This window comes from Oryx dammah, unplaced genomic scaffold (genome assembly GCF_014754425.2).
Source record: "Oryx dammah isolate SB20612 unplaced genomic scaffold, SCBI_Odam_1.1 HiC_scaffold_14, whole genome shotgun sequence".
In the NCBI taxonomy this organism is placed as follows: domain Eukaryota; kingdom Metazoa; phylum Chordata; class Mammalia; order Artiodactyla; family Bovidae; genus Oryx; species Oryx dammah.
Window position 1 is genome coordinate 40708511 of NW_024070198.1, and position 25858 is coordinate 40734368.

Consider the following 25858-nt stretch of genomic DNA (forward strand, 5'->3'; position numbering starts at 1 on the left):
TTTACATAATATGTGATCTTTTGTATCTGGCTGCTTTCATTTAACACAGTACTTTCAAGGTTTGTCCAAGTTACAGAATGTGTCAGAATTTCATTCCTTTTTACAGCTGAATAGTATTCCACTGTATGGATAGATCTCAACTCGCTTATCCATTGCCTGCTGAAACATACACACTTCAGCTCTGTTTGAAGCAGAAGTGGGGCCCTGAGATCCCCCTCCACATCCAATTTTCCCCTCCAAGGAGGTCCTGACTCCTCTGAGCTTGTTGACACCTGGTCTCCAGGAAACCTCTGATGAAATGCTGACTTGTTTACCTGGAGGAGTCACACAGTGGGGACAGAAGTAAGGGTTTTCTGCAGAATGAATGAAAGTCTGCCACTACAAAAAATATATGCATATTATATGTTAAAATTGGCTGTATTCATGCAAATAGGTGGCTGATTGTTAATCACTGGAATCCGGGGGAGGAAGGAAGCTGCTGGACACAAGGGTCTTCGGGGGCACACCCATCTCCAGCCCCACCCTCCGGCTCCAGAGCCTCCTTCTTGGGCAGACAGGTCTGCCTACCCGCAGTCTGGGCTTTTTACGACTTCACTTGTTGAAACTCAAGCCACGCCTGGGTAAGTACATTCTGCACGCATCACACTATAAACAGGTGCCAGATTGCTGGCGTCATCCTGTTTCCACAAGTTTTCTTTGTCTTTCCATGTTATTTACGGTGGAATTTTCCCAGGTGCAAACGGGAAGCCCTTGGAGCATTTTCTAGAAGGAAAGGTTTGGCCCTCTCTCCAAACCGTAAGGGCGCCAGAGTGACTCATGGTGCCCCTGCTCCCGGGGCAGGGCAGTCCTGCTCCCCTAGGTGCGGCCAATCAGATCACAGGGGCCAGTGTTGGTATAGATAAGCCTTTGCTGAAAGGAGCCCAGCTTATGTACAAACGGGGAAAATCCTCCGCGTGAAAGGCCAGCCTCAATGGGCTGGGAAATGCTGATGTCTGTGTATTCACTGCGCGGCTCGCAGGCTCTGCCCAGGTATGGGGTGCAGCTGGTTTGTGTCAGCGTCGTGGGTGGAGACTGTTTGGGCTGCTTGCCCGACGGCTTTAGGTGGGTCAGCGCCTCTGCTTAGACCTCGCCTGCTTCTGAATGGAGGAAGAGAAAGTCCAGTTGCTGACACGCAGACTTTCCGTGGGCCTCGGCCTCCAAAGTCAACAGACTATCCCCGACCGTAAGTAGATGGCAGAGTGGTACTTACCCCCACCCTGGTCTTGGGGAAGCCAAAGCGGGGCAGTTCTAGAGGTCACTGGGAGAGACTTCCAGACACAGTCAGGCTTCCCTCCAGGAGGTTTTGAAATTTACACTGAGCCAGAGGCCGTTTTAAAAGCTAGTTTAAAAAATCTAGTTCAACAGGTAAGTAATGAGAACCTACTGTATAGCACAGGGAACTCTCCACAGTGCTCTGTGGTGACCTACATGGGAAAGAAATCTAAAAAAGAGGAGATAAATGAATATGTCTAGCTGATTCACTTTGCTGTAGGGTAGAAACTCACACAACATTGTAAAGCAATTGTACTCCAATAAAAATTTTAAAAACTGAAAACCTAATTTAGATGGTCTGATTCTTAAGAAAATTGATTGAATTTTATTTGATGAATGAGTTTGAAAAATTAATGTCGCATCAAATCATGTGTAATTCCAGCTGTGTGTGGTTCAGCCTGGCAGGTGCAAGGAAGTTATTTTAATGGAGAAGGGTGCAGTGATTTTAACATTCACCATTGTTTCCTAGCGAGGCATCATTTTGAAAATGAATAGAAAAGATAAACTGAAGTGATTGATTTTAAATAAATGAACATTTACATTCTATAAGTAAGCATATACTTCCTTTTTTTGGTCCATCTTATAAACAGCAAAAGGCAAAATAGGATTGAGCAATTGCAAATTTTTGATTAAAGAGTTAGGAGGGAGAGGGTGGATCTTTACAGTGATGCCACTCATTTTCTCTGTTTGGGGCATTTTATTTATTTAATTTATTGAAAAACTTTTTATGTTGGAGTATAGCCAGTTAACAATGTTGTGATAGTTTCAGGCGGACCATAAAGGGACTCAGCCATACATATACATGTATCCATTCTCTTGGGGGCTTTCTAACTGGACTTGTTCAAAAATTTATATTTTATTTTCCTGGGACTGTTAATGACACATAGTATGTGGTAGCTACTCACTCAATGTTGGTTGAATGCCTAAGCAAATCGACGGACACGTTTTATTTTGAGTACGTCCATCGCTGAGCCATCCTGCCATGGAAGAAATCTTGAATCAGAAGGAAGGAGGCTGGGGTCTGTTTCCAGCTTTGGCTTCTCCAGCTGGGTCTTCGGCAAATGCCCGGCCTTCTCTGCAGCCTGTTTTGCCACTGGATTAAATTGGTGATCTCTAAGGCTCCAGCTCAAATAGTCTGTAGTTTAATTTATTTATTTATTGAAGTATAGTCGATTTAATACAATGATATGGTGGGGCTTCCCTGGGTGGACCAGTGATTTGAGACTCGGTGCTCCCAATGTTTGATCACTGGTTGGGGAAGTAGGCTCCTGTGTGTCACACGGTGCAGTCAAAAGTAAAAACAAATATTAAAAAAATACAATGTTGTGTTAGTTACTGCTGCATAGCCAAGTGATTCAGACACACACACACACACACACACACATATATGTTGTTGTTTAGTCACTAAATTGTCTCTAAATCTTTTGCACCCCATGGACTGTAGCCTGCTAGGCTCTTCTGTCCATGGGATTTCCGAGACAAGAATACTGGAATGGGTTGCCATTTTCTTCTCCAGGGGATCTTCCCAACCCAGGGATCGAACCCACATCACCTGCATTGGCAGGCAGATTTTTTTTTACCACTGAGCCACTAGGGAAGCCAATACACACATATACACATTCTCTTTTAGAATATTATTTTCCATTCTGGTTTATCATAGGATATTGAATATAGGTCTCTGTTTATCTGTTCTATATATAAAAGCTTACCTAGTAGCCATATTGCTGCAAATGGCGTTATTTTATTCTTTTTTTTATGACTGAGTAGTATTCCATTGTGTATAAAGTACCACATTTTCTTTATCCATTCATCTGTCAAGGGACACTTAGGTTGCTTCCATGGCTTGGCTATTGTGAACAGTGCTACTGTGAACATAGGGGTACATGTATTGAAAAGTCTGTAATTTTAAAAGCTTTCTGTAACTTGGTTTCTCCACCTGGAAAAGAGAACAAATAGTCCTACTCCTGCTTCTGTTATGGGGTCTCGGAGCTGGAACTCTGTTGGGTGATGTCAGCAGACATCCTGGGTCTCTCTGTGGGCTGTGTGGGAAGCACCTTCATTACGACGATGATTAATAAGCAGTGTCATCAAGGGAGCCCGATGCAGTGACTCTGGGTGTCCGGGCAGCAAGCCGCCTTTCATGATTATTTATTCACTGTCTGGCAACAACAACCCATTTTCCTCAGCAAGAAAACCGTGCTGCCTTCAGAGAAATATGTGCAGAAGTGAAACTGATTTGCTGAAACAAGTGTTTAGAGTAAAAAAATATCAAAACCACATGTTCCCGAGGAGCAGTGGATTTCACGCCTGCTAATGTTAGGCACCCAGCTCTGCTGTCCCCCACGGTGAGACCCCAGCCGCGCTCTGGATTTCCAAACCGAACACAATTGGAAACAGAAAACACTCTGACAGCGGCGTGCCTCATGCTCTCCTTGGCACACCAGCCCCCTTGTCACTCCGTTCGTCTATCTCCGTATATGTGTACCTTGGCGTTAAGTCAGAGACTCAGTAACAAACTTGTCTTTCAGAAGTGTCTGCCAACCGTGGATGGGAGTTAAACACCAGCCTGTACTGGGAAAGACGGCTGGGTGGCACTTCGCAAAGGAAAGCCCTTCAAATGCAGTTTTCCATGATGAGACTCTAGAGATAAACACTCCCCATCATCTGGTTTTTAAGTTCCGGGAGATGAGTAGGCAGAAAAAGCCCCAGACCTCCTTCAGTTTTACAGATGTACATACCCTTTCGTTTCTTCCAGTCGGCACTAATCAAATCCGGAGGGACGCTGAGCACCCTGAGTCGTCATGGGCAACGAGAACAGCTCCTCGGGCAACCAGGTGGGTGTCACGGGGTTTCCCCTTGACCTGCGCGGGGCTCTTGAGTGACACTGACTAGACGTTTCCAGCATCTCCTCTCTGTCCGTCTCCTCTCCTCTCTGTATTCGTGTAGGTGTTTCTCATTCCATTTTCAGAAGTTTCGTATTAAGTGTATGTTAGTCACTCAGTCAGCTCAGTCATGTCTGAGTCTTTGCAACCCCATGGACTGTAGTCCCCCCAGGCTCCTCTGTCCATTGGATTCTCCAGGCGAGCATACTGCAGTGGGTTGCCATTTCCTTCTCCAGGGGAATCTTCCCAACCCAAGCGTCGAACCTGGGTCTCCCGTACTTTGGGCAGATTCTTTACCATCTGAGCTACCAGGGAAGTCCTTGGTAGTAAGTCTAGCCTTGATTTTATAAATTATATAAAAACTAGTTTTACTTCTTATTCTATGCTTTTAAAATTGACATAGGAGAGTTTGGCACATTTCCCACCCCCCACCCCCGGATTTTGCCCCTCCCCCATCCACTAACCTACATGGATATATCATAGGTTAAAATAAAATCATTTCCACACTCCCCTACCACAGCCTCCCCAGCCCCCTGCCGCAAAATAAAAAAAAAAAAAAAATTAAGGTCTGGAAAAAGTTTTTAAATGTATCAATGTTGAGCAGATTAAATGTGAACTATCATTTCCATGTTAGGTAAGGTTTTCAAAATTGAGGAATAGACTTTGCTTAACTGTGCGTAATATTGGGATATTAAAATAAATACACCGTGGTGGATTCATGTCAATGTATGGCAAAACCAATACAGAATTGTAAAGTAAAATAAAAAATAAATAAATTTAAAAAATAAAAAATAAAAAAAATAAAAATAAATAAATAAAATAAATACAGATTTTATCTTAAGTTTGAGAGTTGTAATTCAATGCCCTGGTGAACAAAATTAGGGAAACACTTTCCCATTGATCTAACACACAATGGAAATCTTGGATTAATAGTACAGAGTTTTTTGGATGAGAAAATTGGACCTAAAAGCCACCCTTGGGCAATTCATTTTCCCTTAGGCTTTTTTCTTCCCTATCTTTTCTCAAGCAGGAAAATAGGAATAATCAAAAGAAAAGGTAGGGAGTTTCCTGTTGACCTAGTGGTTAGGATTCTGGGCTTTCACTGCTGTAGCCTGGGTTCAGTCCTTGGTCTGGGAACTGAGATCCTTTAAGCAGTACACAGTGCAGCACCCCCCACCCCCCAAAAAAATGTAAAAAGATAATATTTATTTACTTACTTGGCTGTGCCGGGTCCCAGTTGTGTCGCACAGGATCTTTAGTTGTGACATGCCAACTCTTAGTTGGGCATGTTAACTCCTAGTGGGATCTACTTGCTGGAACAGAAATCGAACCCGGACCCCTGAATTGGGAGCACAGAGTCTCAGGCACTGGATCACCCGGGAAGTCCCTAAAAAAGAAATGAAAAGGTGCCCAACTTCAGTATTTAGGGGCAGAGAAGAAACGGTGATGGTGTTAAATGGCTGGAGGGGGGCAATGGGGAGAGGTGGGGACTGTAGCAAACAGGGGCTTCTGTTCCATTGTCTAAAAGAGAGCGCTGCCATCAACTCCAGCAGAGGTTGCCAAGTGGGAATGTGGGCCCAGTGTTACAAGACCTTCCTGTGCCTTCAAGAGAAGGCAGAAACCTGTGTTTTTTCTAAAAATCTTGCAGTTTTTAAAATTATACTTTTTGTTGTTGAGAGAGTGGTGGATTGACATGATGTTGGAAGATATAATACAAAGAGGTACTTCCCTGGTGGTCCAGTGGTTAAGACTCCGCCTTCCAGTGCAGGGGGTACAGGTTTGATCCTTGGTTGGGGAGCCAAGATCCCACATGCCTGGTGACCAAAAAACCAAAACAGAAAGCAGAAACAATATTGTGACAAATTCCATAACGATTTTTAAAAAAGTGTTCCACATTAAAAAAAAAAATCTTAAAAAAAAGTTTTTTTAAAAAAGAAGTAATACAGAGAGATCCCAGATACCCCTTTACCTAGTTTACCCCAAGGGCAATATTTTCCAAAACTAGAGTACAGTCTCACAAGCCAGATACTGACATTGCCACCATCTAGATACAGACATTGCCACCATCTAGATACAGACATTGCCACCATCTAGATACAGACATTGCCACCATCTAGATACAGACATTGCCACCATCTAGATACTGACATTGCCACCATCTAGATACTGACGTTGCCACCATCTAGATACAGAATATTTCCAGAGGCAGAATTTCTTTCGCTGCCCTTAGAGCCACACCCACCTCCCCTGGGGCCCTATTCTGGCAATTTCTAATTTGTTCTCTATCTCTATAGAGATGAGCTAGAGAATGTCATACCCTGTTACATCAGAGGAACCACACAGTAGGTGACCTTCTGGAACTGGCTTTTTTCACTCAGCATGATTTCCTGGAGATTCATCCACATTGTTGTGTATGTCAGTAGTCCATTCTTTTTTATTGCTGGGTAGCATTCCCTGCTACCGTTGGCTGAACCGTCATTTAGTGAAGGACGTCTGGGCTGTTTCCAGTTTGGGGCTACTACAAAGAAAGCTGTTATGGACATTTGTAGACAGGTTTTTTTTTTTTGGTGAATGTAAGTTTTCATTTCTCGGACATAAAGCCCAAGAGTGCAGCTGCTTGGTCATGTGGTAATTGCATGCGTAGTTTTATAAGGAACCACCAAACCATCTGCTAGAATCCCTGAATCACTTTACCTTCCCACCAGCAGTGTCTGTATGAGCCAGTTTCTCTGCATTCTGGCTGTCAACTGGTATTGTCCCTGTTTGGTGCTGACGTTCTGATGTGTCTGTTGTGATATCTCATTATGCTTTTAATTTGCATTTTCCCAATGACGGATGATGTTGAACATCTTTTACATGCTTATTACCATCTGTTTATTCACTTTGGTGAAATATCTGTGTCTTTTTCCCGTTTCCTCCCTGGGTTTTTCTTACTGTGGAGTTTTGAGAATTTTTATAATGTCTAGATACTGATCCTTTTTCAAATTGTGGTTTGCACATATTTTCTCCTATTGGTAGCTTTTCTTTTCATCCTCTTACCAAGTTCTCTTACAGAGAAGCTTTTAAGAAGTACGATAGATCAGTTTTTCCTTTTATAGTTGGCGCTTTTGGTATCTTCCCTAAGCTGAGAAGAATTTCTACTTGAATATAGACAGAGTTAAAGTAGTTTATATTTTCTCTCCATTATCTATACTAAACCTCACTGTGCAGAATTGAAGGCTGGTTTATTTATAATAGATACACAGAAATGGAACTGGTGGAGCAAATGAAGGGTATTTTTGAAAGGTTCTTGCTATATATTAATAGCTATACCTGTAGCAGTATCTCTATACAAAATGCCTTCTAGAAAGGTGATGACAATTTATATGTCTCTCAACAGGATATGAAGGCCCATCTCACTGTATTCCTGCAAGCAGTGACTATTTTAGTGTCTTAGATTGTTATTGATTAGGGGTAAAAATGCTCAGAGGTTTGAAGACTCTTCACCCACACTCCTCATCTCCTGCCAGCTCCCAACCCGAGGCTCCCTCCCCACAGCCCACCTTCCTGGAGCAGACCGGAGGTGTTTTTCTGGCACCACAATTTTTTACATTTCCAACCTCAGCCAAGCGTGACCCAATGGAGCATCATGGGTTGCCTTTAGGACTCCAGGATCAGAACAAGGCTTGCCTTCCTGGGAGAAACAAATGGAAATTAAGCACAAGTACATTTGGCTTCAGAGCTCAGGGTCCCCCATGGGGCAGAAGCTCCAGTCCCATCTTTCCAGCATCTCCTGGATGCCTCTCTGTGGATAACTCCTCGGCTTCCTTTCCTGATCCTCCCCTCCGCATTCTCTCTCTTGGGTACCATGACCTATCCTACCTTTCAAGACAGAGACGTGGGAGTCACCTTTAACTCCACCCGTTCCCGTTCTCTGCCTTTAATACATCACCCTACGATTGATTGATTGATTAGTGGACTGGCTGTTTAGTTTTCCAAATTTCTGTTTAATCAGGACTGTTTTGGGTTGTGAGAGACAGAAGCCCATCTCCAGGGGCCACATGCAGAGAAGGGGCTCATCTGTCCTAAAGAACCGAGAAGTCCCCAGAGAGGGTCTAGCTGCAGTAGTCACGGGGTTTCAAAAGATGTCGCTGGCGATCTCTCCTCTCTGGATTTTGCTCTGCTTTCCTCTCTGACACCCTAGTTCTCAGGGAGGTGCCCCCAGCCCTATAGGCAGCTCCACGCTTCTTCCAGCTAATGGTCTAGCCCCTGATTGGCTCTCTCTAAGGAATCTGATGGGCCCTGATCTGTCCCGTGCCCTCTCCAGCTGGGGTTAATCGCTGTGTCCTGGAAGGTGGAACAGCCCGAGTCATGTCCCCATGCCTGATGGGGAAAGGTGGCTCCAAGGCAATGACAGTCCCATCAGTGTAGTTTAGAGCACTTTCTCAAAAGACAAAAAATATAGCATAGATCCGTGTGTTAGAATACACATGGGTATACGTGTGTACACACACACATATACATATATACCATATACACACGTGTAGGTATACGTGTATATATACGTGTATATCATGTATATGTATATCATACATACATGTGTCCTGGAATGTGGGACAGCCTGAGTCATGACCCCATGCCTGGTGGGGAAAGGTAGCTCCAGGGCAATGACAGTCCCATCAGTATAGTTTAGAGCACTTTCTCAAAAGACAAAAAATATAGCATAGATCCGTGTGTTAGAATACGCATGGATATACACGTGTACACACATATATACATATATACTATATACACACGTGTAGGTATACATGTATATATACGTGTATATCATGTATATGTATATCATAAAAACGTGTGTATATACATACATGTCATGAATATCATACATCCATATAGTACGTGTTAGAAGTCCTGCCTTCTAACACCCTTTTTCCTCTCCATTCCCATCATCACAGCTCTATATCCTTATAACTGGGTCCCTGCAAACACCTCCAAACTAGTTCCTCTGCCTCCACACCCTCTCCCATCCCACCCTTGCTCCCAGTCCTCTCTCTCAGAAGCTTTTTCTCTGTGAAGATGCACTGGGAGGTGCCTGTATCCTGCTTACAAGTGAACTCCCGGAGGGAAAGATCCAGGTCCGGATGAACCTCTCTTCACAGATTAAGGACCAGGCATTGAGAACCAGCAACATCACCAGTGCAGTGGATGAGAGATGGGTCTTCCTAGTCCTGCCTAGTCCTTGCCTCCTTCAAACAGGGCTGCAGGTCCTTCTTTTGTCTAACTTCCCCTGGGTAGCGGTGGGCAAGGTGGGAGCGCCTCCAGCAAGTTAGGGTCTCTCTCTGGTTCTTGGGGGGATTACCATTCACTGTGGCCCATCCTAACAGCAAGACACTTTGCTTTCAGCAAGAGGACTCTGGCTTGAATAACGTCATCCTGTGGCCTCCAAACCCTGAGCCTCTGCAGGTACTGAGAGATTGCTCTGTATGGTTTGCTGTCAGACTCCTTCCTAACCTCTAATTGGTTGCAGACTTTTCGCGTGCTGTGTTTGTTTGCATTTTTAGTTTTTCTCCACCTCTTCCCTCTCCCATTGCCTCCTCCTGCCCACCTCAAATAAGTGATAAAACAGTAGATATCTGCAATATATGTGTGGATTTTTAAACTAACATTTTGGTGTGTCTGCCAAACATCTGGGCTTCCCTGGTGGCTCAGTGGTAAAGAACCTGCCAGCCAGTGCAGGAGACGTGGGTCTGATCCCTTGGTCAGGAAGATCCCCTGGAGGAGGAAGTGGCAACCCACTCCAGTATTCTTGCCTGGGAAGTAGCATGGACAGGGGAGCCTCACGGGCTACCATCCATGGGGTAGCAAAGAGTCGGACACGACTTAGCAGTTAAACAACACCTAAGATCTGGCTCAGTTGCTATGCTGTGAGATGCTGAGTATGGCTTATGTTCTCAAGGTAATGAAACTGCCAATACTGACCCTTCCAAATAGTCCTGCTTTGATTTCCTTTATCCTGGAGGGAGGCTGAGTATGGGGTGCTGGCCGCCCTTTGCCACCAGTGGGCAAAGCTGGTTTGTCCTAAGGAATATTGCTTTCCCAAGCGCCCTCAGTGTGGGTGTGCGTCGTGCAGCTGGCTGAGTCCCCTCGTTTGAGCTCTTCCCGAAGTGTTTGCCATCCACCGAGAAGGAGGGCAAACTGGGGGCTTTGCCTCCCTTTCACGGAGATTTATCCTGGAGACAGCGTCAAGGTAGGTGTGTGCTTATGAGTGTGGTCAAGTGTGAGGCGATAAAATGTAGCCTGCTGTGACATCCCCACTCTCAGGGGGAGGTGTGTTAGTCACCCACGTGCTGAGTTCCTTGCTTTAAGGAAAGAGTAGCTCCACCTACCAAGTGTGGCTTCCAGAAGCTCTGCTTGGTGCTGTTGATGAAAATAATCAATAATAAGGAAAGAGTTTTATTTGAGCCAAACTTAGGACTAGCCCAGAATCCTAGCTTCCCAGATTACTCTGAGAAACTGCCCCTGAGAGTTTTCAGAGGAGGAATGACTTGAACTGATTAGATATTTTTTTTTAATTTTTAAAAATTTATTTATTTGTTTGGCTGCACTGAGGGGTCTTAGTTGTGGCATGTGAACTCTTACTTGCAGCATGTGGGATCTAGTTCCCTGGCCGGGGATTGAACTCAGGCCCCCCACCTTGGACCACCAGGTAAGTTCCTGACTGGAGATTTTAAAAAGAAAGTTGTGGTTGCTAGGTTGGGCATGGTCTTTAGGGGGCAGAAGGCAGGAGTAGAGAAGGGGCATTGATTAAGAGGTTATCTAGAGGTCAAAAAGATAGATGATTATGGCCTGGAATGAAGTATCAGGGAAGAGGGTTCCTGGATGGGGATGTATTTTGAAGGCAGAGAGAAATGCTTAATGAGGGATCGAACCTAGGGGGTGGGGGAAAGAGCAGAACTGAGAAGGAGCCCTAGGTGTTGGGCCTGAGCCTTTGGGTAGAGGGGAATGTCATTTCCTTAGATGGGGAGGATGGGAGGAGAGGAAGTTTTAGGGAGAAGGGAGAAAATCAGAGGTTCTGGTCTGGCATAAAATCTGAATGCCTATTGGGAGCTACAGTGAAGAGATCTGGTGGGCATTTGGATACATAAGAGATGGGGCCTGAGATGTATATTTCATTCATCAGCACAGGTATTTAAATCCATCCGACTGGACCTCTGTCCATGGGATTCTCCAGGCAAGAATAATGGCGTGGGTTTCCATTTCCTCCTCCAGGCAATCTTCCTGACCGGGGGTGAAGCCCGAGTCTCCTGGGTCTCTTGCATTGCAGATGGATCCTGTAGCCATTGAGTCACCAGGGAAGGCCATTGGGAGAGAGTGAGGGACTTGATTAATTGGAGATGCTCCAACATTTAGACAGAAGCCCAGGGGAAATGGGAGAGCCAGGGTGGGGGGGATTTTTGAAGGAACTGAATCTGGTTCAACACAAAGGAAAATGAAGGACCTAAGTGATCATGAGTGTCGAGGAACAGACAGGGTATCGTGGCGTCAGACGCTGCTGACAAACAAGGAGCAGACACCTGTCCATTGAGTTGACGATGTGCCGGCCGCATGAGGAAAGCCTCATAGTGCCCTGCAGGTCCTTGACAGGCACAGGTCCAGTGAGGACGGGGATGCAGGTTGCAGGGGGGAGATCTGATGTGGAAACTGGGGATAAGGAAGTGGAAAGAGGTATGTAGGTCATCCAAGAGGTTTTCCTAGGAAAAGGAGCAGAATATTGGGACAGTAGCTAGTGGAGAAAGTTGCCTGGAAGCTTTAATTAAAGACTGAAGATACTGGATGCCCTTGTTCCAGTGGGCTTGTGGAAGAGAGACAGGGATCAGTGGAGGATGAATGAGAGAGGTCAGTGGAAAGAAGGCTGACCTTGAGTGTTTGAGAGGGAATGGGGCTGGAGTAGAAGTGGGCTTAGAGGAGAGACATTTCCACCACTGTGGACTAGGGGAGAGAGGACAAAAGCAGATGCAGCTGGGATGGCTGATAAGGGTGCAGAGAAAGAAGTGCACGTGGAGGGTGTAGAGATGCGGCCAGAGGCAGGAAGTGTACTAAGCATGGAAGCTGGGGGGATAACAGGTACCTGGGGAGACTAGACCTTCACATAGTCACTGAGGGAAGCCGGGTACGAGCCATGGTAGGACCTCTCTTCATAGTCTCTTGGCAGTAGGCCAGCAAATTAGCTTAATGGTTTTTTGCTACTGGCATTTTTGGGAAGCAACTGATGTGTCAAATTAATTATTCACCATTTTACCTTAAGAAGTCAAGTTTAATAACATTACAATTGTCCTATATCTAGAATCTGCCAAAGAGCATGTTATTTCTTCCTTCGTCAGCACAAACACTCTTCAAACTCTGAAATTTAGTCGTGTGGCCTTAGTTTCCTGTCTGTATTCCCAAGGGAAGAGAAGTCATTGGTGGGGAAATTCACACATGCAGACTAGACCAACTCCATCCATTTATTGAAGGTTCCTTAGTGACTGAGGCCTTTTGACCTTGGAGGAGACTCAGCCCCTCCTGGATGCCTGTTCCTGCATGCTGAGTCCTGCTTGTTACTCCCACTCCTTCCCTCCGCTGACTGATTCACTGAGGCCTCCTGGCAGGCAGACTGCTCTCAGAAGCCCAGAGCAACCACAGCTACTAAAATGCACAGCTGTGACTCATAGGCCTTTCCTTGCTGGTGACTCATCTTCCTGTGAGCATCAGACATGTCAGCTGGGAATGAGAAGAAAGCTGTATGTCCAACCAAGGCTGTGAAGGGGGACTGGCTTGGGGGCAAGTGGGTGCAGTGCAGTGGGAGGTCACTAGAGTGACTAACACTGAGCCAAGGGCAGCTGAGCGGCCTGAGCCTGAGCTGCTGACCAACGCACCGGTTAGTCTCAGGATCCTAACTGGCGTGGAAGTGGTTATGGTAATGAGGGTAGCTTCCATCCAACAGCCCTTCCTGGGGTTTCATGCATCAGGACTCTCACAGAAGGATTTATGGTGAGATAAGGGCCTTGTCAGCGCACAGCCCCAACACCTGAAAGCAGGCATAACAGTGATTCAGTGTTTTCCTGAGTGTTTGGTTCTGGGGAGCCCTGCAGAGACACCTGAGCTCTGAGTACGTGGATTCCAGAGCAGAAGGGCAACACTCGTCCCACCCTGCTTTACCACCTCTGACCTCTCTCTTGGCCTTGGGGCTGTCAGGGGACCTGTTTATGGCTCTGACAGCATGGGGAGGAAAAGAAAGACAGTCAATCCTATTATTATTTTTTTATTAATATTATGGCTTGACTTAAAAAAATATGATCATTAAAAATGCCCTTTTAAAGCAGCTCCATCGTCTGGATGTTTCTGTAGTTTGAAAAAAAGGATTTTCCACTATAGAAACTGTGGTCAGTTCTGTGAAGCAAGAGGGTGGGAGCAAGGAAGCTGAGCTGGCCCTGGGCATCCTGGAAGACTCTGGGGAGCTGGAGGATGAGCAGTAAACAAGCGGCGTAAGGAGGCTTGAGGGCAAGTCACTGCGCAGGCCTCCCCAGCCCAGACCTCACTGGGGCAGGTCTTTCTGGTTCTGGCTCAGGGCCCATGCGGCAGCTGGGTCTGAGGTTCATTCCTGAAAGCGACCTCAGCACGGTGGCTTCAGATTCTCTGACATCCACCGAGCAGGACGAGAGAATCTGTGCTATGCAAGGCACCCCAGGGCGTGCTTCCACAGGCTGAGGTCAGCTGTGGCTCAGGCACTGTGTGATTATTATTTTGCTTCTAGGTAAACGGCCGCTAAGTATCTGCATGGTCTTCCCTGGTGGCTCAGATGGTAAAGGATACGCTTGCCAGGGCAGGAGAGGAGGGTTCCGTCTCTGGTTCGGGAATATCCCCTGGAGAGGAAATAGCAACCCACTCCAGTATTCTTGCCTGGGAAATCCCATAGACAGAGGAGCCTGGTGGGCTACTGTCCTTGGCGTTGCAAAGAATCAGGCATGGCTTAGTGAAAGAGCACGCACACAGGCACACAAGTATGTGTATATGTTGTTTAAATCTACAAATGCCTGGGATCCCAAGTTCAGCTTGGAGGGAGTCTCTCTATTTCCAGAGGAACCCAGGATACTCAGCAATATGATGGCATTGGCAGAACAGCATCTTCTAATAGTCTACTGAAGTAAGTGGGCACCTGGGATGATTTAAGTGTGCTTAAAGAGAAATAAATTGAACAAAGACAATTAAACAGCATGAATGCAATGCTGGTAACAGTGGAGAGAGTTTGTTTAGTATGACGTCTGATGGCCCAGCCCAGAGGGTTGGTGCTAATTTTTGCTGGAGTAATTATTAAAGTTTGTGAACTGCATGGCTCCAGGTTTGGCCGGATGCCACATCTGAAGAATAGGATTAACTGTTTTAACTCCAAGCTGAGAAAGGCACTGGGGCTCCTAGTTAATGAGTTCCGGATCAGTTTCTTCTTTATAATTATAACTAACATATATGAGTGTCTACTTTGATCTAGCCTAGTACCTTGTGCTTCACACATATTTTATTTAACCTTCGAAACAACCCTGTAAATATGATCCCTCTTTTCCAGATATGATACTAGAGGCAGAGAGGACTTACGGCTAAATATACACTATAGTTTGGCTTTGAACCACTGCACCTGGCTTCCTGCACCCTTGTTCTTTTTTCTTTTATTTTTATTGGAGTATAGTTGCTTTCTTGAACCCTTATTATTTTTTAAATTTATTTATTTTTAATTGGGGGTTTCCCTTGTGGCTCAGCTGGTAAAGAATGCACCTGCAGTGTGGGAGACCTGGGTTCGATCCCTGGGTTGGGAAGATCCCCTGGAGAAGGTAATTGGAGGATAATTGCTTTTTAATATTGCATTGGTTTCTGCCATATACCAACATGAATCAGCCATGGGTATACATATGTCCCCTCCTTCTTGAACCTCCCTCCCACCTCCCACCCCTCTACGTTATCACAGAGCACCAGATTTGAGCTCCCTGTGTTATACAGCAAATTCTCTGCTGCTGCCGCTGCTAGGTCACTTCAGTCTTGTCCGACTCTGTGCGACCCCATAGACGGCAGCCCACCAGGCTCCCCCATCCCTGGGATTCTCCAGGCAAGAACACTGGAGTGGGTTGCTATTTCCTTCTCCAAAGCATGAAAGTGAAAAGTGAAAGTGAAGTCGCTCAGTCGTGTCCTACTCTTAGCGACCCCATGGACTGCAGCCCACCAGGCTCCTCCATCCATGGGATTTTCCAGGCAAGAGTACTGGGGTGGGGTGCCATCGCCTTGTCTGACAGCAAGTTCACTGGCTCTCTGTTTGGCATATGGTGACGTCTATGTTTCAACGCTCTTCTCTCAGTTCACCGCATCCTCTGCTTCCTCCACCGTGTCCGCATCTGCTCACTGTGTCTGCATTTCCGTTGCTGCCCTGCACGTAGGTTCATCAGTTCCACCTTTCCAGATTCCTTAAATATGAGTTAATATAAATAGTTGTTTTTCTCTTTCTAACTTACTTCACTTTGTATAATAGGCTCTAGGTTCATCCATCTCTTTAGAACTGACTCAAATGCATTACTTTTAATGGCCGAATAATATTCCATTGTATTTATGTACCACAACTTCTTTATTCATTCATCTGATGGCCATCTGGGCTGCTCCCACGTCCTAGCTAGTATAAACAGTGCTGTAATGAACATGGGCTGCATGTGTCTTTTTCAGTTATGGTTTCCTCAGGGTGTATGTCCAGTAGTAGGATTGCTGGGTCATCAGTTCAGTTCAGTCGCTCAGTTGTGTCGGACTCTGTGACCCCATGGACTGCAGCACTCAAGGCCTCCCTGTCCATCACCAACTCATGGAGCTTGCTCAAACTCATGTCCATCGAGTCGGTGATGCCATCCAACCATCTCATCCTCTGTCGTCCCCTTCTCCTCCTGCTTTCAGTCTGTCCCCAAATCAGGGTCTTTTCCAATGAGTCAGTTCTTCAAATCAGGTGGCCAAAGTATTGGAGTTTCAGCTTCAGCATCAGTCCTTCCAATGAACATTCAGGGTTGATTTCCTTTAGGATGGACTGGTTGGATCTCCTTGCAGTCCAAGAGTCTTCTCCAACACCACAGTTCAAAAGCATCAATTCTTTTGTGCTCATCCTTCTATATGATCCAACTCTCACATCCATACATGACTACTGGAAAAACTGTAGCTTTGATTATACAGATCTTAGTCCCCAAAGTAATGTCTGTGCTTTTTAATATGTCATCTAAGTTTGTCATAGCTTTCTTTCCAAGGAACAAGCGTCTTTTAATTTCATGGCTGCAGTCACCATCTGCAGTGATTTTTGGAGCCCAAGAAAATAAAGTCACCACTGTTTCCCCATCTATTTGCCAAGAAGTGATGGGACCGAATGCCATGATCTTAGTTTTTCGAATGCTGGTCATGTGGTAGTTTTATTCCTAGTTTGTAAAGGAATCTCCACTGTTCTCCACAGTGGCTGTATCAATTTATATTCCCATCAACAGTTGCACCCTTATTCTTGAATCAAGCGTCATGCTACTTTAGCATGAAAATGAATAGATGTATTGAAGAAATTCTAGAGGAGCAAAAAATAAGATTTATATCTGTATTTCAAGTGCAATCATGTAAAAAAAAAATCATAGGACATTACAGTCCATCTGACAACCCCAATTCTGAATAAAGGGACTCTGCTCCATTTGGACAGTTCTTTTTTTGTTTCCCGTATTGACAAAGTTCTCTCGTCACTCACTTGGGGCGGGCAGGTCGGGGATTGGGGTGAAATGATTTGGGTTTCCTGACCTTATGTATCTCTCTTTAAATCACACTGATACTAAATATTAAGCACAGACAAGATGTTAATATTGAGCAGTTTTTTGAAGTCTCAAATGTTTTCCTCTCCCCTCAGACTCCAGATGCTGAACTTGTAAACTCCAGCATCTTTGAGGTTCCTGGGTCCTTTGGGGAATAAGTCTTACCACTTTTGATGGCAACAATTTTGAGGAAGCGAAGATAGATATTATTCATTGAATGTTATCTCTCGTTCATTCACTAAACTAAGTTCCATGAGGGTAGGAACCATGACTCTTATTCTAATTAAACGTTTTATTTGGAAATATTTTCAGATTTACAGAAAAATTGCAAAGAGAATAGAGAGAACTCCCTTACTCTTTCCCTCAACTTCCCCTAAAGTTAGTATCTTACACCATATCTTTTAAAATATATATGTATATATTTATAATACATCTATCTTTTAAAATTTCTTTATTTTTGGCTGCACTGGGTCTTCGCTGTTGCACACAGATTTTCCTCTAGCTGTGGCAAGCAGGGCCTCTCTATTTGTACTTGTGCTTCGGGGCCTTCTCTCTGCAGGGCCTTCTCTCTGCGAGGGCTTCTCTCTGCGGGGGGGCTTCTCTTGCGAAGCCCAGGCTCCAGGGCGTGTGGGCTTCAGTAGCTGTGACCCGTGGGCTTAGTTGCCCTGCAGCCTGTGGAATCTTCCAAGACCAGGGATCAAACCCGGATCCCCGCATTGACAGGCGGCTTCTTAACCACTGGACCACCAGGGAGGTCCACGCCTTATCTTTTAAAATCTTCTGTATCATCCTGAAGTCTAGACTCAGCCCTTCCTGAACATGAGACGGAATCACCCAAACCCCCACGCAAACTCGATTCTCTTATTTTCTCCACCTTCTCAAGGTAGAGTGGGGGTTCAAACCCAGCTCTCTCTGACTCCAAAGCTCGTTCATTTATCCTACCATGTCGCACCATGTTTCATGAGAAATCATTCCATTTGGGGAAGCCCAAAATTCCGCCTGGGGGCCTCCCCGTTCTTGGCCTGACAGAGAGACAGGGAGGTGAAGAAATGGTTGGGATGATCTAGCAGAACCGGTCTAAGCCTCTGCCCTCGTTTGACAGGGAGGATGGGCAGCCCACCGGCCCTAGCGCAGAACATGTGTTCCCCCTCCATATTTGGCAGCCTGGCAGTTGTTTCTGAAATCCGATTCCTAATGCCATGGGGATGACCTTTGGTCTACTTCCCAGCATTCACCTGCAGTCACACTGCTCCCCAGAAGCTCATTCCAAGAGTGGGCGACTTGGCAAGACACCCTGGTCATGATCTAACCGTGTTAATTAAACCTCTTTATTGGCATGACCAATAAGCTGTGGTCCGGAGAGGTGGAGCATATTTGAGAGGTAAGGTCAGGGGAGTTTTTCTTTTTTAGTAGGGAAGCACTTTAGCTTTGGATAAAGTGTATTTTTTAGGACTGGAAAGTTATGACTGTTTGAAGACTGCTTTTAAATAAACCCAGAGCTCTGGAGTATTCCTGAGCCAAAGAAAAGCTGTTTGTTTACTCAAGCAATCGCAGCAAAGGCAAGGTTTGAAGAAGCAACCTGACAAGTCTGTCATGTGGAACATTGCCAGTTTTTTCTTTTTTTGCCAGCCTGCTGTTTGGAAGTGTAAGGGGTAACTTTAGAAACGTATCCTGTTATGTAGTGACGCCTGTTGACACAGCAGACCCCTAGGAATCCTGTAAACAACAGGGCTTAGTACTGTTGCTAGGATGGGGAGACTGGACCGGGAGTGGTGGGGGTGGGGAGGGGGCGGGACGAGGGAGGAAGAGCTCAAAGGCACCGCGGGAAATGAGGGAGAGGTGAGAGCTCCACGGACCGAGTGTGTGCCCCTCGATTTGCAGAGGTGGCTAGCAGACTAAACAGGAATGATCTATTTTTCATACATTCAACAAGTATTTCTGGAATGCCTCTCCGTGCCAGGGGACCATTCTGGGCATTGACTCCAGGCCTCTGTACCACAGTGTTCATAGATGTCCAGTTGGTTTAGTTCCTTGGAGCATGGCAGGAAGATGATGGGAGTCATAGGCAACTATTTCCACTGCCCAGTGAGGCAGCATGAGGCAGGGGGTCAAGGGCGCCAAACCATATGAGTCCAAGTCCTGGCTTCACCGCTTCCAGACCGTGTGATTTGGGGCAAGTGGCTTAACTTCTCTGTGCTAAATGATCTTAGTAGTAAATAGGGCTGTTGTAAGAACTGGATGAGTTCAAATACGTTACGCACTTTAAAAAAATAGTACAGGCTACCCTGGTTGTCCGCCTTCTGCATGTAGAGCATTTCTAGAAAAGCTTTTGGAAGCTGATATGGCTTAAAGCGAAGAAGTGGTTACCTTAGGACACCTCTTGCTGATAGATGCACAAAATAAACTGGATAAAGCCCAGGTGCTCACAGACACAGTTCAGAGACACGGCAACGTGACGCTGGGATGCTGAGTGTGGCTTCCAGGGAAGGCGCGTGGCATGTGGACTTCAGTGGTTGCACCACGTGGACTCAGAAATTGTGGTGCGTGCATTTCAGGAAAACATGTACAGGTCTTTTGTGAAAGAGAAGTGATGTAAAGCAAGCTTGAGAAATCAGTGGAGCCCTGTATGTGGGACATAGAAAGTGTTCATGATAATGTCTGCTGTGATTATTAGACCAAAAAATATGCAATGTAGGCATTGGGTGTTATTATTGTGGAAAGAGTATTGGACTTCAAGGCAGGAGACCTGGCGAAAGCTCCTTAACGTTCTGTTTCTGAGAAGTGGAAAACAGTATTTTGCCTGCCTGCTTAGCACACGGGGAGTTTTGTGAGAATCGGAGGGTGTGAAGTAACTGCTAAGTGCAGTGTGCTGTCCCCGCAGGTAGTACAGCTGCCTTTATTTTGACTCCAGGTCTGTTTTCGCTGGAGAGAACTGCTGTTCTTCTTACAGATTCGCTTTCTGTTAGGAGGACAGATGGGGCTGAAAAGTGATAAAGGTCTACCCTATTTTCTTCTCTGAAGACAAATCTGAGGCCTTGTCATGTTTCCTTTGCTGGAGGAAATTCAGCACGTGGTCCCCTCCCCACCTTTGGTGAGAGCAGAGCTCTGCTTCCTGATTCCATCTGTTGTTTGCATCTGTCTGAGCTGTTAGACACATCAGTGTCTTTCCAGAATTGCTTTAAATTACCCTTGATCATGGAATAAAGAGCAGGAGATTTATCTGTTCAATTATTTGCAGATAATGTGGTGATTGAAAGGGAAGCCTGGCTGCAGAAGGTATTTGGAGCTGAGACCTGTATGACAGTTAGACAAGCAGGAATTGGGTTAACGTTTCAAAAATTCAGGACGCTGATATGAAAATGTCACTCACCCTGTATTATGATTCTGGAGTCATCATAGTAAAAATTGTAAAGCAGGCACCCAAAGGTAGTAAGATGGTATAAAGAGCCTTCTTCAGAAGAGTCAGGGACACTTTGGAGTTGGAATTTACTGTGACTGGAAGTTTGTATTGTGTTGATGCTGCTCTAGAGAATGATTTCTGTCCAGGACTCACAGATCAGAAGACTGAGGTCCACAGGACAGAGCAGGGAATGGGTCAGCCAGCATGGAGGTCAAGCCAGCCTGGGGTCCACAGTTCCCCTCTTAGGTGAGGAATCGACCCCAGCTCCCCACCTCCACTGAGATGCCTCTCCCTGGCTTTGGGATCAGAGAGGATCAGGTCTACCAGACTCCCCTGCTGTGTGATCTTGGCTAGATACATAACCTCTTTAAAACCCTGTTCTAAGACAGCGACACGAGTGCTGATAATACAGCTCAAAATACTTCAAATTTTTGGCTGGAGTGGCTTCATGTAGAAATTTGAGTAATGGGATGATAAATCAAAAATAAGCCCATAAGTAGACTTACTGTTACTTTTTTATTTTTCGTTGGCGTATGGTCCTTTACAGTGCTATGTTCAGCTATACGGATATATTTGTTGTTGTTCAGTCGCCCAGTCATGTCTGACTCTCTGCCACCCTCTTAAGCCTCCTTCCCACCCCCGCCTCACTCCTTGGGGTCATCCCAGAGCTGAGCTCCCTGTGCTATGCAGCACCTTCCCACTAGCTATCTAGTGATAGTATAAGTATGTCAGATTTACCATATATGAGATTTACCATTAAATTTTTTAAATAACCAAAAAAAAAAAAATCCCCAGTGGCACCCATAGCATCTTCCTCATAAGGTTGCAGTGAAGGTGGAAAGCAAAGCTACTGGCCCAGTGCCTGGCACTTAGGAAATGCTCAATAAACAGGTGCTGTTATTATTGCTGTGTTCTTTCCCTTCATTCTGTCTCAGCAAGAGTGAATGAAGATTTTTCGAATTGTAGTATTCCTATTTAGCACTGGAAAGTTTGAGCTCTCGAGAGCTGAAGCATCTTTTATACTTTACCTCTGGACACAATGGGGTGACTACAAGCAGCCAACCACTCAGCGAAAGAGACCAGATGGGGAAACATTCCGTCTTGGCTTTTCTCTACCGGCTGAGTCTGCACTCTCTGCTGCAGCCCACCTTCCTCCACCATGGCAGAGACAGACTGCCAGGAGCTCTTGCGTTCATAGTCTAACAGAGCCAGCGACCAGTTTACCCTCCCTCTGGTTCTCTGGGGAGTCTTGGGGAAGGACCTGCCTTAACCCGAGTCTTGTGCATATCCGGATGGGCAGGGGTGAGGGGCGCTAGGACTGACGTTTCCATGCGAACCTTAGGGACAGATGGACAGAAGAGCAGTTCTTTAGAAGAGGCAGATCTGGCCCCAAAGGAAAGTGTGTGTGTTGTTTTGGGGTGCGGGGGTTCGGGAACCCCACTGCGAAGACAAAAGACAGCCACTGGGGACTTCCCTGGTGGTCCAATGGTTAAAACTCTGTGCTTCCATTGCAGGAGACATGAGTTCAATTCCCACTGCAAGAGACATGGATTCAATTCTGCGGGGAAGTAAGATCCCACAAGCCTCTCAGTGCAACCAAAAACCAAAATAAATACATAAAAAGCTGTTTTTTAAAAAAAGAAGACAATCACTGCTTTGAGGAATACTGCTGGGGATTCCTAGAAGTCCTTTCCCTCATTTCTGATACTTGTATCAGACTTAAACGAGCATCATTTAAATTGAGTTTTTAAAACATCTCATCTCTTTCTGTCCTATGATTTGACGTTTTGAATGTGCTTTACATGTTTGCATTTTGGTTTGAAAAAATCATGTGAACAGCAGACAAGCTTATTGTGCCCTTTAAGAAATGATGACCAACTCTTAGAATGGTTGGGACCTCAGTGAGTGGCCCCAGGGTTCCTCCTCATTTTCTCCCTTCAGTGTTTTTTTTTCCGGTTTTCAGCTGAATTCTGGTGTGCAAACCATAGGGCAGGGGCAAGAAGTGTATTTTCATTGAGGTGAGGCCACAGACAAGATGCACTAAGATCTTAGATTCAATATCCCACTTTCTTCAGAAGCAGATGGCCCCCAAAGTGTGATGGGTGTCCCCAGTATGTTTTTTTTTTTTTTTTTTACTGAAACAGTCAGCCTACTCAGCACAAATCGCTGGTTTGCTGTGTTTCTCCTCCATTAGGTGAGAGCAGGCCTTTGCTCACCATGTGCCTCCAAAGCCTCGCTCAGCACCTAGGACAGTCAATGCTCAGACGGACAGTAAAGCAAAACCACGAACAAACAAAAACACCCGTGGCTCTTCAATGTTGTGATCAGTGACCTAGTGATAAAGTCTCTGTGTTTTCAAAGATTCCTACTTGATTTCCTTTCCAATTTCTCTTTCTTGTGGCCCAGAAGACTTCTTTGGCGCGAAGTCCAGGATCTGTGCAACTGCCTGGGAACAGTCAGAGAGTAGAAAGGAAGCCCGAGGAGGCACCCGAAGGCACGGACCCAGGAGACCAGCCCAGGTAGGACCAGGTCCAGAGGCGTGACCCAGCTCAAGGTGTGGCCAGCTCTTGGCCTGCTCGGCGTTTGTTTTGCTCCATTTGCTTCGGAAATTTTATCCTAAAATCCATGATGTAGTCGTCGGTGGCGAGATGTTCCAAGCAGTGGTTCCTAGACCTCTTTGTGATTTGCCTAGACCTGCCTGATTGGAAAATTAGTATTTTCCTGCCCAGAGATGCAATTAGTAACGATAGACTTCCATACCACAGCATTCCAGGTCTTTATTCCTCATTATCAGAACTTACAATAAAAAAGATCGAGGCTGCCAAGGCCCTTAGGAGGTTGTGGCTAATCTGTGGCAAAGCTGGAGTCTGTATTCCAAGACAGAAGTCAAGGTAGGCTTCTGGAGGGTGAGACAGAGGAGTCAAAGAGCAATCATCCAGTCCCAGGGAGGCTGGTGGACGCATTTCAGAAATCAGCAAGGCTACCGTGCCACAGTGGAACTCGGCCAGTGCAGGTGTGGCCCAGTCGTCAGTGGTTGCTCATTCTGACCCACAGTTGGGCCCTGATATCCCTGTTGGGGCTATTGTTCAGCACCCACAGGTTTGGAATCATTCAGAAGTAGAGGGCGAGCATACATGAACATTCTGTCCCCAGAACAGACACAGGTCAGGACACTGGAAGCAATGAATAATTGTGAGTTCAACATATGGTCTGGTTAGAAAAACCTTGCTTAACAAATTGAAGCCCAGCTTCTGGGAGGCTGTAGTTATAGACCTTAAAGGAACAAATGAACAAGGACCAAAAATGCAAAACTGAGTGATACACACTGTCCCCCGTCCATCACCATCCCGTCACACCCACCACCAAGTCCCTGTCATTGACTCTGGATTTCAAAAGCTTTGCAATCACTTTTTTTTAATTATTATTTTTACTTTATTTTGCTTTACAATACTGTATTGGTTTTGCCATACATTGACATGAATCAGCCACGGGTGTACATGAGTTCCCAATCCTGAACCCCCCTCCCACCTCTCACCCCATATCATCTCTCTGGATCATCCCCGTGTGCAATCACTTTTCACTTGAAGAATTTAGCAACATGTTTTGCTTTGGCTTTGAACTATGGAAGGTCCTGGGTGAGTAAGAGCGGCCCCTGGTGGCAGGAATTTCCATGCCTGCTGGTGTTATTTTCTGGGTGGCTTTGGTTACGCAGTCCACTGGGTCGCAACAGAGTGGGACATGACTTAGCAACTGAAGAACAACTGATTATGTGGTTTGAGGAGAAGGCGCTTTGAACATCTTGCATAAACATTGGATTTCTTTAGGGAAATGATGATCATATGGGGCAGAGGTTTCTTTTTTTGCTGAGACAGGCTTGAACTTGAATGGCACCTTTGATCTTAATTCTTTGCAAAATAGGAGCCTCCTTTGCCTCCCAGAATCCCATGGCTGTTCTGCCTTCATGAACTTTAAAAAAAAAATCAGGACAAAAGGTTTACTATTTGGCTCTAAATTGACTGGGTGATAGCCTAGATTGGCTCCCAGTGATCGTGAATCGAATGATCTGGAATCCTGCACAAGGGAAGTCACTCATGGCTGATACCCAACGTCCAGCTCTTCTGTCTCCGTCTTCATGTGGTTCTGGGGTTCCTTGAGAGGTTTGGGAATTACCTGGGGAGGCCTGTGTCCCAGCTGGACTGGGGAGGAACAGCAGCTCAAAGGTCTTTCATTTCTTGTTCCTCAGCTTTAGTCAATTAACTTTGCCTTGAAGACGAATTGTCTCTAATTGGCATGCAAATTGAACATAAGAGGTGCCTTCTAAGAGCAAGCTCAAAAAAAGCAACTTTCTGTTCGCAATTAAAAACATGATTCCCCTCCATGAATGTGCCCATGTCTATCGCACAGGGCTCTGCACTAACTCACTCAGAAACTAGCAAGAAGCGGCCAGGAAACAGGATGTTTACAGGAAGAGAGTGTGAACCCAGGTTCCCCCGTGCGATGTTTCAGTGGGGCACGCCACCCTTGGCATCTACAATAATGATCACCCTAGCATTTGACATTCATTTTGCAGATGGGGCACCAAAAACGATGCCAAATGCTCTACGCATACAAGACAAATTTTTTTTTTCTTTAAATGAATTCATTTCCAGTTGAGCCCTTACTCCACCAGGCTGGCGAGAAAGCCCCTGTCGTCGTCCTTGGGAACCCCTCTCCTGACCTGATCTACTGGGACGGTCGCCTGTCTCCTCCCACCCCATCATCACTGAGATGCCCACTGGCTCAGGCCCTGCTGTCCCTCGGGCCCTAAGACGGCTGCTTTCACAGTACATCTGGCACAGGGGGAGCTTTGGTGAGGCTGGGAGCCCTGGTTATTCCCTTTGGCACTCTGGGCTCATCTTATCTTGAACCTGAGGACACAGTCAGGAAGCAGGGAGGGAGGCTGGGCGATTCCCTACTTCCTGTGACCTTCCCCTGCTCTCTCCTCATCGTTCTTGAATGCATTTCCCTCAATGGATAGCCAGCACTTTTTCTTCAAAGGACATGATACAGATTTTTACAAAAGATAGAAAATGCCAGTGACCTCAAACTATTTCTGCTTTCTACTTGGAAAACACAGAAAGGGCTGCAGTGGCCCTGTGGACCTGGAGGCAAGAGAATATAAGGAGGAAGGCATACGTTAATATTGGCAATGGTTAGTGAGAGGGGAAAAGGAACTCCCTGGTTTCCCAGTGCTTAGGACTCTGTGCTTCCCTTTCAGGGAGCATGGGTTCAATTCCTGGTCCGGAGAACTAAGATCCTGCTTGCTGTATATATATATATATATATATATATATAGCCAAAGATTTGTCCTTCTGCACAAGCCGTCATCTCTACTCTCCAGAGAAGGAAACTGAGGCTTGGAGCGCTATGCCATCCAAGCCTTAGTGGTAGAAAGTCCATTGTATCCC

General features: G+C 45.8%; 1 protein-coding gene across 23 annotated transcripts in view; it reads left to right on the plus strand.

Annotated features, from left to right (window-relative positions):
* TACC2 (transforming acidic coiled-coil containing protein 2) overlaps positions 1-25858 on the plus strand; it is a 227924-nt gene that overhangs the window by 22646 nt on the left and 179420 nt on the right. For 19 of the 23 annotated variants that reach the window (XM_040254908.1, XM_040254916.1, XM_040254923.1 and 16 more), the window contains exons 2-4: positions 4067-4145; positions 9576-9635; positions 22818-22930. In XM_040254908.1, coding sequence (XP_040110842.1) covers positions 4113-4145; positions 9576-9635; positions 22818-22930 — 206 coding nt within the window. In that variant the 5' untranslated portion in view covers positions 4067-4112. Of the gene's footprint in view, positions 1-890; positions 1223-4066; positions 4146-9575; positions 9636-22817; positions 22931-25858 lie in introns of those variants that run through there. The other 4 variants (XM_040254909.1, XM_040254910.1, XM_040254914.1 and 1 more) reach the window with 4 other exon arrangements.